Genomic DNA, 17025 nt, shown 5'->3' with positions numbered 1-17025 from the left:
GGAGCAAGAGACTGAGTCGTGATTGCTGTAACCACATCTACTGTGGATCTGTGGGAAGAACAGAACCCACTGTTGGAAGGATAGGTCTCCAAATATAAAGCAGGCTGTTGCCGGTAGAAGGCTGAACTGTGGCAGAGGGTAAAGAGTAACAAGTTTCCTGAGAATAAATAGGTTCCAACTGCTTACAAACTTGAGAACCATTCTAAATGGTTCTTCTTTTGAGATCTTCCTCCCTTTCTCCCCACCCCTCCCCCCTTCTTTTCTTTCCTCCCTCCCTCTTTTCCTTCCTTCTTGGCTTCTTTCAAAAGTAGTTGACCGTTGGAGCTACAACAGTAAGCTTATACTCTAGGACCTGTATATTCAGTCGCTCATGATTTCTCCACCTTAATATCCTGTAGGCATGGTAAACTCAACAAGTTCAAACTTATTATCTTTCTGCACAAACTTGCTCCCTTTTCTGTATTTCCCTCTTAGTTGAAAACTAAGTAAAACTCATTTACCCCATCACCTAAGTCTAACCTGGGGCCTCACTACCAGACTTCCACTTTCTCTCAGTTGCTTCCCACCCCAACCATAAGCATTTGATCTACAAGACCTTTTGATATCACTTCTATTACTTCTGAAGTTGACCCTTTGACTTCATTCCCACCATAAATGGTTTCTTTATCTATACTGTGCAAGTCTTCTAACTGGCCCACTTGCCTTCAATATTGCCTTGTGCACCCTCCAGCCTTGCTACCACATTGTCATCAGCTGATCTGCATACATACTTAAATAACCCACCCTTAAGATAAAGTCCAAACACATTAGCCTGGCAAAAAAAGACTCTTTAGGAAGAGGCCTTTGCAAGCCTACCTGTCTGATCCTGCCATTCCCACACAAGCTTCTGGGTTTGAGTTATAATGAACTAATTAGGTTTCCAGGAGATTGCTTCTTCATATCTGAGTCTTTGCCTATGCTTTTCTACGCCTTTATCTGTTTGTTCTCCTGAAGAATCTCTTGTTGCTTCATACCCTTCTGTGGAATAGGCTCTAATTCACCTTCCTGTCTCTTCCTTGGCAGCTTGTCCATACCTCTACTGTGCTTCTTAGGATTTTATCAGTACTAGGATTGTTTATATGATTATCTCTTGCTAGACTGTGAGGCCCTCAAAGACAATCTCAGTACTCTTCATTTTTATATCTCTAGTGTCCAGCTATGTTCCTGGCATATGGATGACTTTTAAAGGGTAGTTGAACAAATTAGTCCAAAATTTAACAAATTATTTTTTATATAATAATTTATCTAATGCAGGGGAGCCACAACATTGTTTAAAAATATGATGTAAAACCGTTGGCAAATTCATCTTATTTTTGTTTTTTCATTTAGAAGCTTAAATAGAAGTGAAACTTTTATTCATCATAGTGAAACTTTTCAAAATAGGTGTCCTATCAGATTTGGCAGTGTCACCACTAAGTGTACCAAGAATAATTTCCAGCTGCAGAATGTTTTATAAAAATGCTAAGCAGACACTTTTTCAAGTTATTTTTGGTATATATATCTTAGAAAACCTGCTTATTATGGTGGAAATTACTTTGTGGATCTCTTTTCACTTTGAATCTCAGGGTAAAACCCTAGATAATTGGGTGGCTTGAGGCAAATCCAAAGGGTTTAGAGCGGGAGGCACATGTAAGATGGCCTTAAGATTTTCAGGAAGAACCCATAGAGCTAATTAAACAGGCCCATAGTCCTGTACAGATTGCTTTTGGCTCTTCAACATTGCACAGCTTGCCTCAAGTCCTGTTGGTTCCCAAGGTTTTGAACATTAAGCCTAGTCCCTTGGCACAAGAAATGCTTTGCTAGTATTGATTCTGGACTCCAAATAGGAAAACTCTGAATTAACACAGGCCAGTGTCATTTTAACTCCCAGGTGTGGCTTTATAGAGGCTGTGCCATCTCTGGCCCTTTTAATGATAAGGTCAATATGCATGAGAAAGTACATGGTGGATGATCTGTCTGGAAGTAAAACGTTGGATCATACTCATCAATTATTACAGTTTGTAAACTTATCACAGGTCTAGAATCTTCATCTATAGATTTCCCCTAAAGCCTGGAAAACATGACTCCTTCATTCTAGCAAAACTATCGTTCTGTCTCCTCAACTTTGAACTTTTCTCCACTTAGTATCAATGAATGTGTGTGTATATTACACATGCACTTATATACTCTTTCTTTTTATCTTTTGCCTGATTCATTGCCCCTCTATAAATTTACCAACAGACTAACTTTTATGTCCTTGTATTCCTTCCTTCTACGAATTATAGATTTCTTTCTATCTTATCATCTACTCTATATATTTTAAAGTATGTTGGGTATGTTTGTCTTGTCTTTCAAATTTCATGCTTTTATGCTTTTCAACCTCTGATGTTTGTGTCCTATTAACTTTTTGGACTATGCTACTATTTATTTTTAAAGAAACCTTTTGTTGATGTCTACTTCTGGAGTTGTGTTGTCTAAGATGCTACATGTATGTTTCTGTCCTACAGTCTATTATTTCATTTCTAGACCTGTTGTTTACCATGTCTTTGTTATGTTCTCTATTAAATGACTGAGAACACAGTACAAAGATTTATAAGTATAAATTACTTCATTCCTTTATTGTTATCTTTACATTTTTTGTTACATAGGACTTTATTGGTGGTCACACAATAATATGATAGGTCTTGAACTGAACTTTTTATGTCAACTTTCCCTTTTAAGTAAGGAATGTCTTCATTCAGCAAGTTTGTAGTGCCTAAATCATAAAGTAGCCATAAAATCAATGGTAATATCAATAAATATTTAGAGCTTATCTTTTTTATTGGTAAGAAATGATTTAATAGGGGCTTGTTCTGTGACATGTGAGAAAAAATTGAGTGAATCAAAGGGATGTTCGTTGACCTTGACTTTTCCTGTTAACTTTAACCTATACTACTACCATTTAGAGACTTTTTATGTCTTTCATTTTGCAAACATTAATTGGATGCTTATAATGTACCACTACTGTAGAGTAAAAAAATGTACAAGATATAGTCTCTGCCTTCACAGACCCTAATGAGATAAGACACATACACAAAGAAACTAATATAATGTAGAGTTGCCATTAAAGTGTGCATTTAATAGGCTTGGGGATTCAGAGGAGAAAAAAGTCCCCTGTGTTGGGGAATCAGGAGAGGCTTTACAGGGGAAGTTACATTTGATATCCTTAAAGGTTGTTTCAATTTTGACAAAGGCAGGCATGGAAACTGACTAAGAGAATGTTGCAAATTAAGGGCATAGTTTAGCCACAGTCATGGAAGCTGGAAATCATGAGATATATTAGGGAAATAGTAGTTCAATTTGGCTAGAACTCAAGAGTTCAAGGAGTAGTGGGAAATACGTCTGAAAAGGTAGGTTGAAGCCACAAAAAAGAGTGTCTTAAATTTTAGACCAAGTTCAGGCAGTGAAGAGTCCCTAAGGCGGTATTTTCCAAACTCAGTTTAGTGGTCACATTTTTTTCCTTTAAATGAAAGAGGCTAGAATAAAACAGAAAATATCAAAATGAAGTGTATGTAGTAAGGTTAATTATTATTTTGGGAAACATGTACACGTGTGTGTGTGCATGCTAGGCTGTTAACATTACATGTATATATGTGTTTCTTGCTGTTAAACAAATTGTCATGGTCAAACAAGTTTGAAGGCCACTACCTTGAAGGATTTTGCAAAAGAAATGACATAGAATTATATGGTTGAAGGCCATTAGGTTGACCCACTAATAATGTAAGAAATGGATTAGGGAAGTGGAATTCTGGAGATGAGGAGTTCAAATTGAAAACTGAGATACTCGGCTAGCTGAAAGGTTCTGAGGACCTGAACTGGGGGAGTACCAGTGGGAAAGTTGAAGAGAGGGCATTGAAGAGGTGGGTTGATAGGGCTTGATGGTAATATTTAAATAAAAAGTGACAAGGAGTCTATGTAAGGTACCTTGTAAACTGACAGTTCCATGGCTAATCTACTCAGCTTTCACTGGGCACTGTTGATAATCAAATGAATTACAATAGCTATCTATTACAAATATCGTGATCCTCAATTTTGCAGCACCCTATCTTTGTCATCTCTTTAATCTGGTACAGGATGGTATAGAAGGTGCTTCATATCAATCTGGGTTCATTTAATCAAGATTAACTCTTAATAAATGTTAGTCTTGATGGTCCTTTTACATTTTCTTCATAGGGTTATATGTAGTCAGCTAAAATAGTCCATCATATTTCTTGACTCTAAATAAAAGCACCTACAGGGAAGTACAATGTATGATATTAATGCTTTTAACGTAATAGTCATGCATGTAGGTGGGATTCAAATTACCGTGGTCTTTCTCCACTCTCTCACACTCTATAATGTATCCTGCAAACTCCTGCCAGGTTAGTCTTTCTAGAGTGTAGATCCAGTCACATTTGTCTCATCAAAAACCTTTGCTGTTTACCATTGACCCCCTAGGTGCTCTGCAATATGACTTCATCTTATCTTTCATATTTTCCCAGTATTCCCCCATATAGAACCTGTGTTCCACCTGCACTAGACTATTGTCAGAACTCATTCTTCCCCGTATAGTCCTTGTCTTTCCTGCTGAGTGCTATGTTTTATTCAGAAATAACCTTTCCTCTCCAATTCCTTCTTTAACATGGCATCTCCTTCTTGATGTCTTCCTTGATATGCCCCCACTGAATGTAATATCTTCCTCTCTGGACGTTTCATGTAACATTGTATTTCTCTTATAGCACTTAATCTGTCTTGATATCCAGAGCTGCTGGCTCTGTTTTGTTGTGTAATTTGTTTTTGTTGTGGGTTTTTGTTTAAAGGTTATAATTACTTCAAGGGGCAAGGATTGTATTTCATTCTTTTTTATTTCTTATGGACTACACAGGCATTGTGTTCAACTGTTCTCCTCTGGAATTCAGTTTTTCCATCTGTAAAATTTGGATATATCTTCCTTTTATCCTTTTTATCTTTTTTGAGAATAAATGAGAAAATATATGAGAGCCTCTTTAAGTTTCTAGAAAAAAAGATGCTGTAGAAGTTAGGTTTTTTTTAAAGCCTGTCAACTTCATGTCAGTCTCAGATTTTCTTTCTCCTTTATTCCCTAGCTTCCAAAATAATCCAGTACAGCTAAATGAAGTCAATTTTTTTCATTGCATACAAATTTCCACTAGTATATTAATATTAAGTAGTAGCTGCAAGTTGGCATGGAGATGAGTATAATTCCTCTTGACTTTATTAGTACATTAATGCAGAGAAGAAAAAGAATGGTAATCATTCAAATTGTGAAAGAGGTTTTAATGGGGGCAAATTTATATTATATATTGGATTGAATTTATTCTACTACATTTGTTGCCTTAAGTTTTGGCCCTCTGAGTCTTTTTTAGACTCTTTCAGTCAGATAATTCAACCTTCCAAGAGATGTGTGGAAATAATGTTTTCTGTCTAGTTTCCTATATGAGTAAACTGAGGCATGGATTGTTTCAAAAGAAGATAAAGAAGTGAACCCAAAGATAACAAAGGTTCTTATTAATAGATGCTTTTTTTTCCATTAAAAATTATTTTGGCATGTTCTTTTAGGGTTAAACTATGCTTATTTTTAAAATTGAAGCAGTATATTTGCTATTAACTCATTTGTAAAAAGCCTTAAGCAAGGACTTTCATTGAGGGTTAATGAACTAAATTTAGAGAATTTTGACTTTTGAAATAGTATGTAAAGAATTAACAGATTTAAAAGATGGCTCTTAGAATGTCCAGAGGCAGTAAAATGGGACAATTATGTGCACTCCTGTATATAAGAGCAATTTACCTCTCAACGCCAGCAGAATTTTCCTACCCTTATTCATAGAATCTATGGTGCTGAGGCATGTGGTCACTTCGTGTACTTGCACAGAGTAGGTGCTCAATGAGCAGTTGTTAAATTAGACTTACTAACCTGAGTCTATCTAACCTTTACAAAATTTAGCTAATATTGATCCCTATAGATTTCTATAAAAATAGAGACAAATCAGAAGAGGCAGAACTATTTATCAGACATTTATTTTCCCTTCCTTGTGCAAAATACTTTGCTGCCTACTCTAAGATTAGTTCTAGAGCCATTGAAATGGTCTGTGGTCTCTTTTAAAACCAGTTCCCTTGTGGATTCTTTCCTACATACTAATTTTGCAAGGTGGTGAGGAGAGGAGGAAGAATCATCATCACTTGGTACATAACCCGTGGTCTTCCCTTTTGAGCCTTTCACAATTTCCCTCCTTTAATGATTTTTATTGGTTTCACAGTCATTTTTGTGACTTCTTAACCCTCACCCAAGTTGTACAGATTTTGGGTGGTCATATAACCTGGGCTTGATCACAGAAAGCTAGTAAGAATCAGGCTAGTGGACTTCAGTGTAAGATAACTTGATACTTTAAGACAGGATTTCTTAATTTAGAGGGGAGAGGTGTTTTTGAACCCTGAAATTTTGTGCAAATTTTTTGTGAATGTAAATTTTTCCGGGGAGAGGTCCAAATTTTTATCATAGATTCACAGCGATCTGTTCTTTTCAAAAGTTTAAGAACTACTATTTTAACCATCAATTTCAGAAAGCCTTTTAGCCTTGGGGTGCACATAACTACTCAGGTTAGGAATCTATTGTCCACTGAGCTATGTGCTATGAGATCAGAGGGAGCTTCTGTGGCTTCCAAAGAGTGAAGAGGAAAGTAGCATGGAGGTGGCACCTGAGAGCAGATGGGGATGTCAGGCATTTCTCAAGAAAAATATTAAGATCTCAAAAATAATAGAGTGAAAAGTGGCATCTTATAATTTCAGGTAGGAAATGATGACCAGAGAAGGGCCAACAGGCTTGGACCTTGTGTGCGTTCTGGATGGTTCTTAATAAACCTTTGGATTTTATGTTGAAAGAGAAAAGGATAGGGATACAAAAAGCAGTGTTCCTGATTTTCTCAAATGTAGCTTTCTCTTTTTGAATTTCTATTGTGTTTAGTAACTCTTTTGGGTTGTTATTACATTATGCCTTGTTTTACATCATTATTTGCATATGTATTATATCTTCCTTGTCATTTTATAGCCTCTTGAAGGGACAACTTTGTGTTTTTCAACTTTGCAGTGTTCATCATGGTGCCTTGTCCATAAGAGGTGTGCAGAATTTGTCACTGTGTGTGTGTGTCTGCACACTGTGTGTGCAGAATTTGTCACAGCCCTAGGGATGCTGTTGAAGATTTTCACCATATTACATGTTCAACTTTATAACGATCCAAGGGTGAAATTTCTCTCAGGACTTAGTGTTTATAATGGTTTGCCTTACTATAACTATTAAGACGGTTTTTACTGTATGAACACTAAATCACGCAACTCATTTTAGTTTCCTCTTTATATTGATTGTTAGAAAGCCCAGAGCCATGTGATTTTTTTTCAATTATTTTTGTCTTATTGTAATTATAGTTGCTATTGTTCATGTAGCACTACCTGCCAGGCACTGTCCTAATCTCTACACATTATCTTCTAATTTATCCTTACCTCAACCCTGGTTTATTATCCCTGTGTTACAGATATGTCATTGAGATACAGAGGTTAAGTAACTTGTCCAAGGTTACACAGCTAGAAAGTAGAACATATACTTTTAATCACTGTGTTCTACTGTCTCCCAGCATTACATATGTGTTAATTCATGCAGATATTACCATATAACAATACATATATAATACATATATAGACCAATAAGGCATGTGTGAATTAGCTGTGAGACAGAGGGGCAGGTATGTGGTTTGATAAGGGGAGGTGGAGTTACTATGTCTTGGATTAAAATGATCTATCATCTGTGATCTAATCTCATTTCAAAGCTCTCAGAATAGTTGTAGATTATTGCTACTAAGAGTATGGTCTAGGGGCTGGTGCTAGTCCCAGAAGTGTTTGCTGTTGGTGCAAGGTCAGCTATTTATAGAAATTGAAGATAAGTATTTAGAAACTTTTATAGTAATTTGAGAGTAATTTTATATTTGTTGAATCTAATAATAAAAATTTGGCCTTGTGTTTTTTATCTTCTTAATTTTTTCTTTTGTCATTCATTTTAATTCTGTTTTACAAAAGTGTTGGTCTTTGTAGTTTGGAAATCTTTTTTTAAAAAGTGGCCCTTAACTTGGTTTGAGAAGCACTGGTCTAGGTAACAGCTTTTCATGTTTTTAGGCTATTGTTTGAAAAAGAAAAGATATGATCTGTAGCTTAAAATTACATTCTAATCTAAACCTGGTTCTGAAGATGAATTAGGAATTGGTATATTTGGCTGCATTGTCAAGTTTCTTGATTCTTTGAGAAAAGGCCCTAAATTGAATGGACTTTTTAGGGAAGGAGGGCAGTTTTCTTTTTTTTTCTTATATTTAGTACTTTTCTCAAGAAAGACACATTTTATTGATTACTTGATCCAGGATAATAGCATGAGGAACTTGTCTATCATTTATAGTTACAACCTCCTTCCTTGACTTATCAAAGTAGCTAATAAGGTACTTCAAATTTTTTTGTGTTCAAATTTTTTCCTGGAATAACAGAAAAGCAAAAAAGATAACAACAGCAACAGAACATTGCTGATGATGCCACCTTGGTGTGATAGCTTCTACATTTATGGAAAGCAAAGGTAGCTTCATTGAAATAATATTTGCAAAACCAGTTCAGTTTTTTTTTTGAATTTTATTCTATTTTTATACAGCAGGTTCTTATTAGTTATCTGTTAAACCAGTTCAGTTTTTAATTTTTCTTTTTCTTTTTAGGTGGGTTGGGAAGTCTTCTTCTATAATATAATATGTTGTAAAGTAACTATGTGTTCAGTTACCAATCCTAATAGGGTGTTTTAGTGTCCATACAATTGCCATCTTGTCTTTAAAATAATCTCTTTCTGGTGATCCCGTAAAGTAGCATTTGATGAGTTCTTTTCATCACTTTTTTTTTTTTTGGATGTTTAAAAGCTGGTCTGCAAATAGAGAAATGGGCTAAGGATATGAACAGGCATTTCACAGAGAAAGAAATTCAAATATCCAAAAAATGTTCAACCTCACTAACTCAAAAATGCAGTTGTCACTTGGGCAGGATTAAGAAATGATACTGGTTTTGGAGAAGTGAGTACTTTTATGTGCTGCCAACAGCCGTAGAAATTGGTTCAGCCTTTCTGAGGGTAATTTGGCAGAACTCATCAGACAACAAAAAATACACTGTCTCTTTATCCAGCCCTTCCACTTTGGGGGATATATTCTAAGGAAATAAAATTGTACTGAAAGATTTAGAAATGACTGGCAAACTAGATTATGGTGTATCCATACAGTGGAATACTGTATAGGATCAAAACTGAAGTTGCAGAAATATATCTATATATATTATTAGGAGAAGGAAATGGAGTACCAAATGTTCTGTATGGTATAATTACATTTTTGTAAAAGTATTTGTACAAATATATGCATAGAAAAAGATCTGAAGGATAAATTTTTAAGTCTGTATATGGAAACTATTAAGAGCATTGGTGTAATTTTTGTACATTGGAATTTTTGATTCTTCCCTGTAATGAGCATGCATTGCTTTTGAAGCTTCTTTGTTGAAGATTTGGCTTCCATCTTAAAATGCACAGAATGGTATAGGAGTCAAGGAAACCTGATAATCAACAGGATGTCGCCATTCCCCAGGTCCTTTACTGAAGCTTCATCAGGAGCCTGTTTTCTTTTTTTTTTAGAGCTGGTTCTTGAAAGCTGTGTTTGAGGGGGTTTTTTGTTTGTTTGTTTTTTTGTTTTTTTTTCCTTCTGTGACAAATGCCTATCATTTTCTAAACAAGAAAGCCAATGTCCCAGTTAGGTGTGTGGGGTTCTTTTCATTCACTTGCAGCCCTGTTGTGTTAATACTGAATAGGCAGAGACAGCCTGACTGGTGGTGAAAGATGGTGAGCCAGCCTCAGGGCTTTTTCTGGTCAGCCCTAAACCTCTGATTGCCACGTTTTCCTAATTTCCCATTTCCAGGGCATCACTAGAGTGACCTTGCTTGCTGAATATGACGCTCTGAATCTCAAAGATTTTCACATGCATTTGGAAGTGGGCAGCCAGGCGATTGTTTACAGGACTCTGAATGAACTGTGTGCTCACAGCAAGTTTGATAAACACACCATTTCCTCCTTTTATCAGTGAGATTGCAGAATGTGAAGTATGAGTTTCCAGTTTTACTCATTCTCCTCAACCCTTTTCCTGTTTAAAAACTTAGACATACTAATTGGATGCTGATCTGTCCCTGTTTTTTATTTTGCTTACTGGTAGTTGACGGCTTATTCCACTACTTACCTAGGCAAGGTTTGGCAGTCCTTCAAAAATAAACTTTCCATGTATTCAACTTAAAGGAGATTCATCCCAAGGAATGTAATGTGAGCCCTAATTAACAGTAATGACTGCTAATCACTTTGCTTTTTATACTCCTTTAGGAGCACTGCTATTATCCAGTGTAGTTAAGTAAAATGCTTGTATATGAATCAACAATGCTGCATCCTTTTAGCAGCTATTGCTCACAGTCAAGCTTTGCATAAATTAGAGTTAACCGAAATTGATTTTAGTATGCTACATTTCTTTTTATAATAGGAAACTAAAATATCTACTTAAATACCTGAATATTAAAGACATAACCTGTTTTTCTTTTCTTTCTTTCTTTCTTTCTTTCTTTCTTTCTTTCTTTCTTTCTTTCTTTCTTTCTTTTTCTTCAGTCATCCTTATGGTAAATGAAGAACAATATTGCAAATAAATTTTCTCATAGTTCACGACATTTCTCTTAGATTTCTTTGAAATTGCGTGTGACATACTCTTCATAGTCACAGCAGCACTTTGATTCTGTTGTATGCATTTTGTCAGATCAGTGAAAAGCAATAGGCTTATGTTTAATTTTTCTGGTTTTGTGCATTTACTTCCTAGAGGATCTTACAGTTTCTTTAAATTACATGGCCCATTTATATAAACTTGGTTTATAGGATTGTGCATTCAATGTTCATTAAAAGAGGTTGTTTTATTATGTTTAGTGTGTTATTAGACTGTTATAAAAGCTTTCTGTTTATTTACATGCACTCAATATACCTACAAACTGCCTTGCCTCAGGAGGAGACTAAGCAAAACTCATAAATTAATAATTTAAGGGAGCAATACTCAAGTAGCATTTTGGTTAAGTTAATAAGTTAAAGCCTTAGAGTCAGTGCTGGCCACTTCAACAATGCTTTACTTTTGACTTTTATTGGCTGAAAATAACTTGTTAAACTGGGGCTTTTGTAATAAAATGAAATCTACATACCATCTGAAGCCCCTTCCCCTCTTTTTGATTTATGAGTAGGTTGACATATTATTGAAGAATTTTTAACACTTTCACAGTTCTGTGCTTTGATTTCAGAGAACGTGCTGATCTCTCTGGAAGTTTGAGAGTGACAAAATTACTTGTATACTGTTTTTCTAGGGAATTTGGGAGTCTTTATTAGAGGCCTTAGTTTTATTTTATTTTATTTTATTTTTTGAGCCGCTCTGTGCGGCTTGTGGGATCTTAGTTCCCTGACCAGGGATTGAACCCAGGCCCTTGGCTTCGGCAGTAGAAAGTGCAGAGTCCTAACCACTGTACCACCAGGGAATTCCCAAGGCCTTAGTTTTATGATGGTACCTTTATTAATGTTGATTCCTCTAACTTCTAATGTGGTGTTATGATTTGATATATATTAATGCATTTCTCATTTCACATATCTCTAGTAGTCTGGTCATGATGTTTTAATTCTTATAGCTATATAGTGTTTCAGCAGTTCAGGACATTATTTTTAAATTACCAAAATAAATAATTTAATTTTCCTTTTCCATTTATATTACTTGTGTCAAAAATTTAATTTTTTGTGAATAAACAAGTGGAAAAAAATTAAGTGGTAGGGTAATAAGAAGCTTTGTATTTTATATACTAGCCTCATTGTAATACATTGCAAACATATATATTAAAAAAGATCTTTGGCACTGTACTTAATCGAATTTAGTTGCAAAGAATTGTATCAGGAATGATGTGAGAGGACAGAAAATACATGGAAAGCTTGAATGCTATCTGTATGTAATTATACGATTAGTGAATATTGTTGTATATAACTTATTTCTTTTATATCCCAGAACTGTTGCACAATAGCATAAAATTCATACCTCTGAAGAAAAACTTGTTTTTTCTATTTTGCTTTGAGTTTGAGTTTTTACATGTAATAGAATTTTGTTTAAAAAAGGTGAGGATTTCAATTTTGATCCTTTTTTTGTTTTGTTTTTTTGCAGTGTGTTTACTTTCATGTGAGAGTGATGGATCTGTAGCTGTCATTTTTCCCAAAGAGGGGACAAATGGAATTGGCCTTTTAGACAAAAGTATGCAAACAGACTGCATTCTTTCTGTTGATAGAATTATGGAAGGATTGCATGAGGTGCCACATTCGTTTTCCTATTGATTGTGAAGAGGATTTTGCAGTGGGGTGCTGTTTCCATTGGATAAGGAGGTGCTATGATTAGTTACCTTTCTCATGAAAGCACTACAAAGGGAAATGCAAAATGTGTGCAATGCTGTGTTCTCAATTTGACAGTTGTTTTTGTTAAGTTTTTTGCCCCATTGAAGTTCAGCCTATTTTAGAAAAACATACATTTTGGTTTTTTCCCTTTATTAGGCTTAGTAGATTACCATGCATTTGACTCTTTAAAGAAATTACACATTCTAGACGTTTTTCTCAGCTTCTATTGTAAAGCTTCAAAGCTAATGCAACAGTGCCCTCTATAGTCTTTTAGTGAACAGTAGATAAATGTAGATGATTTGGAATATTCAGGTAAGAAGCAGGATATTTAAATTTAAGTTTTGCTCAGACAAGAGACTCCTTTTTCCTAAGCAGACATTCTTGTTTTTCACTAGCGGCTTTACTTTAAACAAAGGGAACAAAAGACCATTCTGAGTTTTCATTTAGAATTATTGGCTACCTCTTGTTATCCAGTGGTAAATCTCAAGTTTTATCAGACATTCATCAGAGTAATTTGAGATAGCAGGAATCTTACAAGCTTTACTGTCTCTTCATGAAATATCTTTTTGAAGTTGAGTTCCAATAGGAGTATTTCAAAAAATAATTTAGTTCCTTTGTACTCATTTCTTCTATTTAATTAGAGCCTGAGTGGGCTGCCTAGAACTTAACTTTTACTTGTTCCTGAATTGGGTAACCCAGGCTTTATACATGACATTATTTAAATTCAAACTAAGGGAGTTACACAATGACTAAAGTATTTGTCATTAATTAGCATTGATTTAAATTTTAGATTTTCCTTTCTCTTTTTTGGTAACCTATTTGGTCATATATGTCGATAGCTAAATTTTTCATTGTAAAACAACTTTATGTACAGCTGTTAAATGATAGTAATAGAAGGCATCATATTTAGCTGTGATTAGAAGAGAAAAATTTCATGTGCTAAGTTTATTTTACTTCTTAAAGTATTTTAATAAAAAAAGCATGGGCCCAAATCCTAGCTTCTCCTTGTATTCAGTATGTAATATTGAACACATTTCTTAACCTCTGAGCCTACTTTCTCATCTGTCAAACGGGAGTGAAAATAGCTTATCTTTTGAGGTTTTGTAAGGGATGAGAGATAATGTGTACTAATTGGCCAAGTCATTATAGATGCTCACATGGTAACTTCAGTCCAAAAATCAGTGTGAAGGTAAGTGGTATTGTTTTACATAGGGAAGTTTTAATATAAATCTAGAACACATTTAATGCACTATAGATTTCTTTAAAAATTCTGATCTCATAACTTCTGATGATTTATGTGAATCTGAAAGCTGGCATGGCGTTCCTTGGTAACGTGGACTGACAAAGTGAGATGGTGCATTAACTTTCAATTCCCTGCAGACCTCATCCCCAAACTTCTTAAATAGGCCATGTTTATTAACTTTACTTTAGTAGACATTTACCCACAAACCAGTATTTGGCAACATGTGAAACTGATAATAAATGAAACTCAAAAGGGAGTCTTTTATTTTTTTCCCTCAGTATATCTGGGAACAGTTAGGATACTTTTCATTTACCTGTGTTCTTAGAGGTAGTCTAGAGCCCTTATTCTACTTTCTAGGTAAGCGGCTTTTGCTTTCTTCACCTGGCTGCAAAAAAGACATGTGTAAAAATAGATGAAGGTGGAGCTTTTCTGGTCGAAGTGGACTTGGGTCACTAAAGACCCTCCCCTTCGAAGGAACAAAGTTTAAAAATCACTTGGTACTGTACTGTAAATGTATATGTGTGTACTCACACACACAGACACACACACATACACCCTCTTTTGTGCAAAGGCTTTGTTCTACTTTGGTTTGAATACAGACCACTTAATTCTTTACCTGGCACATAAAAGATGCTCAATTAATGTGTGCTGAATACAAAATTTTTTTAACATCAGGCCTTTTTTATTGATATATAAGATTCGAGATATCATATGTATTAAAATTCACAATTTAATGAAGTGACATAATATTACAGTAATTGTTTCTCTGTGAACCATTTAAAACAAGCACACCTTCAGAGTAATTCATATACTTATTCTTTAAAGTCAAATTGTTCTAACTACAAATAATAATGGGAAATGAATTTTTTAAAATTCAGAACTTGTCTTCAAAACGTAAAAGCTGCTTTATTCCACAGGGATGGATTTAGCTAAATATTCAGGCATTTCACATAACCCGATGATAAACATAATCTTTCTCTAAGAACTACTGAATTGAATTTTCTCTACATTCTGTAAAGCATTGTTTTTCTTGTAAGGTTCTTACTTGTGCTTCATATTGATTTTGAATAACCTTGAATTTAATATTATAATAAAGCACATATTGTTTTTAGTATATCACTTGGGTTAACATTGAGAACTGCAAAAGCATCTTTTTAAATCATTTTAAAGAAGCAATCAATGTTTAAGCCTTTAGATTGAAAATGAACAAGCTCTTAATAAACCAAATATGGTAGTTCTTTTTAAAATAATGGCCAGTTGCGGTAGGAAACATGTTTAAAATTAAATTCTGGTTTACAAGACTGACAAGATGCTGTCTACCAAAAAAAACGAATAAAGTATTTTTTCTTTGCAATGGAAGTAACAAATTAGGAATCCGCTTAATTAAAATAGTGATAAATGTAGATTACATTACTGAAGACAGTGAAATACAGCTGCTCTGTCTAGTTAGAGCCTGCATGATTTACCCAGACTGTACAAAGAAGCAATGGAGCAGCCACTGCAGACTGTTAGAGGAAATGTCCTGTTTATTCTACATACATGTCTTTTTTTAATTAAAATGTCAGTGATAATTTTATAGCAGTCCTCTAAAAAAAAAATCCTTCTTTAAATTTCTTCAAGGTGGTAGAATATGAGACGAGATCATTACCACTGCTGAATGAAGAAGAATGAAACCTGAGAAGAAAATAGCATTTTATTATTTTTTTACTAATTCAGTTTTCTTTATTATAAGTTGATATTGAAATATGTGATGAAATTTTTTTATTGTGAGTCTTGCATGAGAGAAATGTGGCAAAAATCTTTGAATATACATTTTATTTAAAAATCTTTTGGAGCTACAAACAAGATTTGGGTGGAGCCATAAGTAGTATTGCTTACAAAAAAAGATGTGTGTATGTATACTGTGGAATTCTCAAGGTGGGTATATCAGGATTAGCTGGGTGGTATTTCCTCCTTAGCTCCATCACTGGGTTGTGATGAGGAATAATATGTTGTCAGTGCTTGGAGACCAAAAAAAGGTTGATAGCCCTTGTTACACTGTATATTTTCACCTTTTACTTTAATTATGACCAATGATATCTTTTTTTTTTTTTTTTTTGCGGTACGTGGGCCTCTCACTGTTGTGGCCTCTCCCGTTGCGGAGCACAGGCTCCGGACGCGCAGGCTCAGTGGCTATGGCTCATGGGCCTAGCCGCTCTGCGGCATGTGGGATCTTCCCAGACCAGGGCATGAACCCGTGTCCCCTGAATCGGCAGGCGGACTCTCAACCACTGCGCCACCAGGGAAGCCCAACCAATGATGTCTTCATAATTACATATAGTTCAGAAAACCAAGGTTGTATGTAACAAGAAATGTTGGGGATTTCTTTGTTTGTTTCCAAGGGCTGAGTGGGGACTCTGGAGTCAGACTTGTCTGTGTTCCAGGCTCTACCACATGCTAGCTGTATGACCTTAGTTTAGTTAATTTCTCTAGCTTTCACATTTATGAAGTGGGGCTTTCACATTTGTAAAGTGGGGCTAGTGATAGTACCTACATCATAGGATTGTCATGAGCATTAATTGGACAGTAAAATAGATCATAAAGGAAGCCTCAATAAATGTTAACTATTACATTATTATCATTATTATTATTATTTTTTTAGTCACTAAGTATTATGTTTCTTTTGCATTAGAGCAATAGAGCATTGCTCGTAGTTAACTAACTTAAGATCATTGTTATCTAAGATCATTGTTATCTGTCCTGGTTTACCTGTTGATCTGGTTCTTAGAGCAGTTAACCATGCTCTTCTGTGTCTTCAGGCATAGTGTGGTAGAAATTGTGCTACTCCTTATTTTGTCTTTTTTTTTTTTTTTTTTTTTTTGCAGTATGCGGGCCTCTCACTGTTGTGGCCTCCCCCGTTGCGGAGCACAGGCTCCGGACGCGCAGGCTCAGCGGCCATGGCTCACGGGCCCAGCCGCTCCGCGGCATATGGGATCCTCCCAGACCGGGGCACGAACCCGTATCCCCTGCATCGGCAGGCGGACTCTCAACCACTTGCGCCACCAGGGAGGCCCTTTATTTTGTCTTTAATTGTCTTTCCTCTTTGTGCTTCAGGTATCAGTTTCTTTGACGTTGGTGAATATGATGTCAAAGCTTATGCATTTCACTCTGTGTGTTTTTGACTTTGCTTTAGCTTGATATTGCTGGAATTAATTGAATATTTTCCAGGGTTCAGTTTTTCTAAAGGGTCTTGCAGGTG

The 17025-nt window shown here is 35.3% G+C and overlaps 1 protein-coding gene across 2 annotated transcripts in view; it reads left to right on the top strand.

The window, feature by feature from the left end:
- DPH6 (diphthamine biosynthesis 6) overlaps positions 1-17025 on the top strand; it is a 175811-nt gene that overhangs the window by 13676 nt on the left and 145110 nt on the right. The window contains exon 4 of one of the 2 annotated variants that reach the window (XM_060098275.1): positions 10023-10187. The exons of the other annotated variant lie outside the window; for it this stretch is intronic. Within the exon in view, the coding sequence (XP_059954258.1) occupies positions 10023-10187 (165 nt within the window). Of the gene's footprint in view, positions 1-10022; positions 10188-17025 lie in introns of those variants that run through there. 2 annotated transcript variants of the gene reach the window in all.

The sequence above is a fragment of the Mesoplodon densirostris genome, chromosome 4 (assembly GCF_025265405.1).
Source record: "Mesoplodon densirostris isolate mMesDen1 chromosome 4, mMesDen1 primary haplotype, whole genome shotgun sequence".
Taxonomy (NCBI): domain Eukaryota; kingdom Metazoa; phylum Chordata; class Mammalia; order Artiodactyla; family Ziphiidae; genus Mesoplodon; species Mesoplodon densirostris.
Note: the sequence above shows the minus strand (reverse complement) of the source record. Positions and strands in the feature narration are given on the sequence as shown.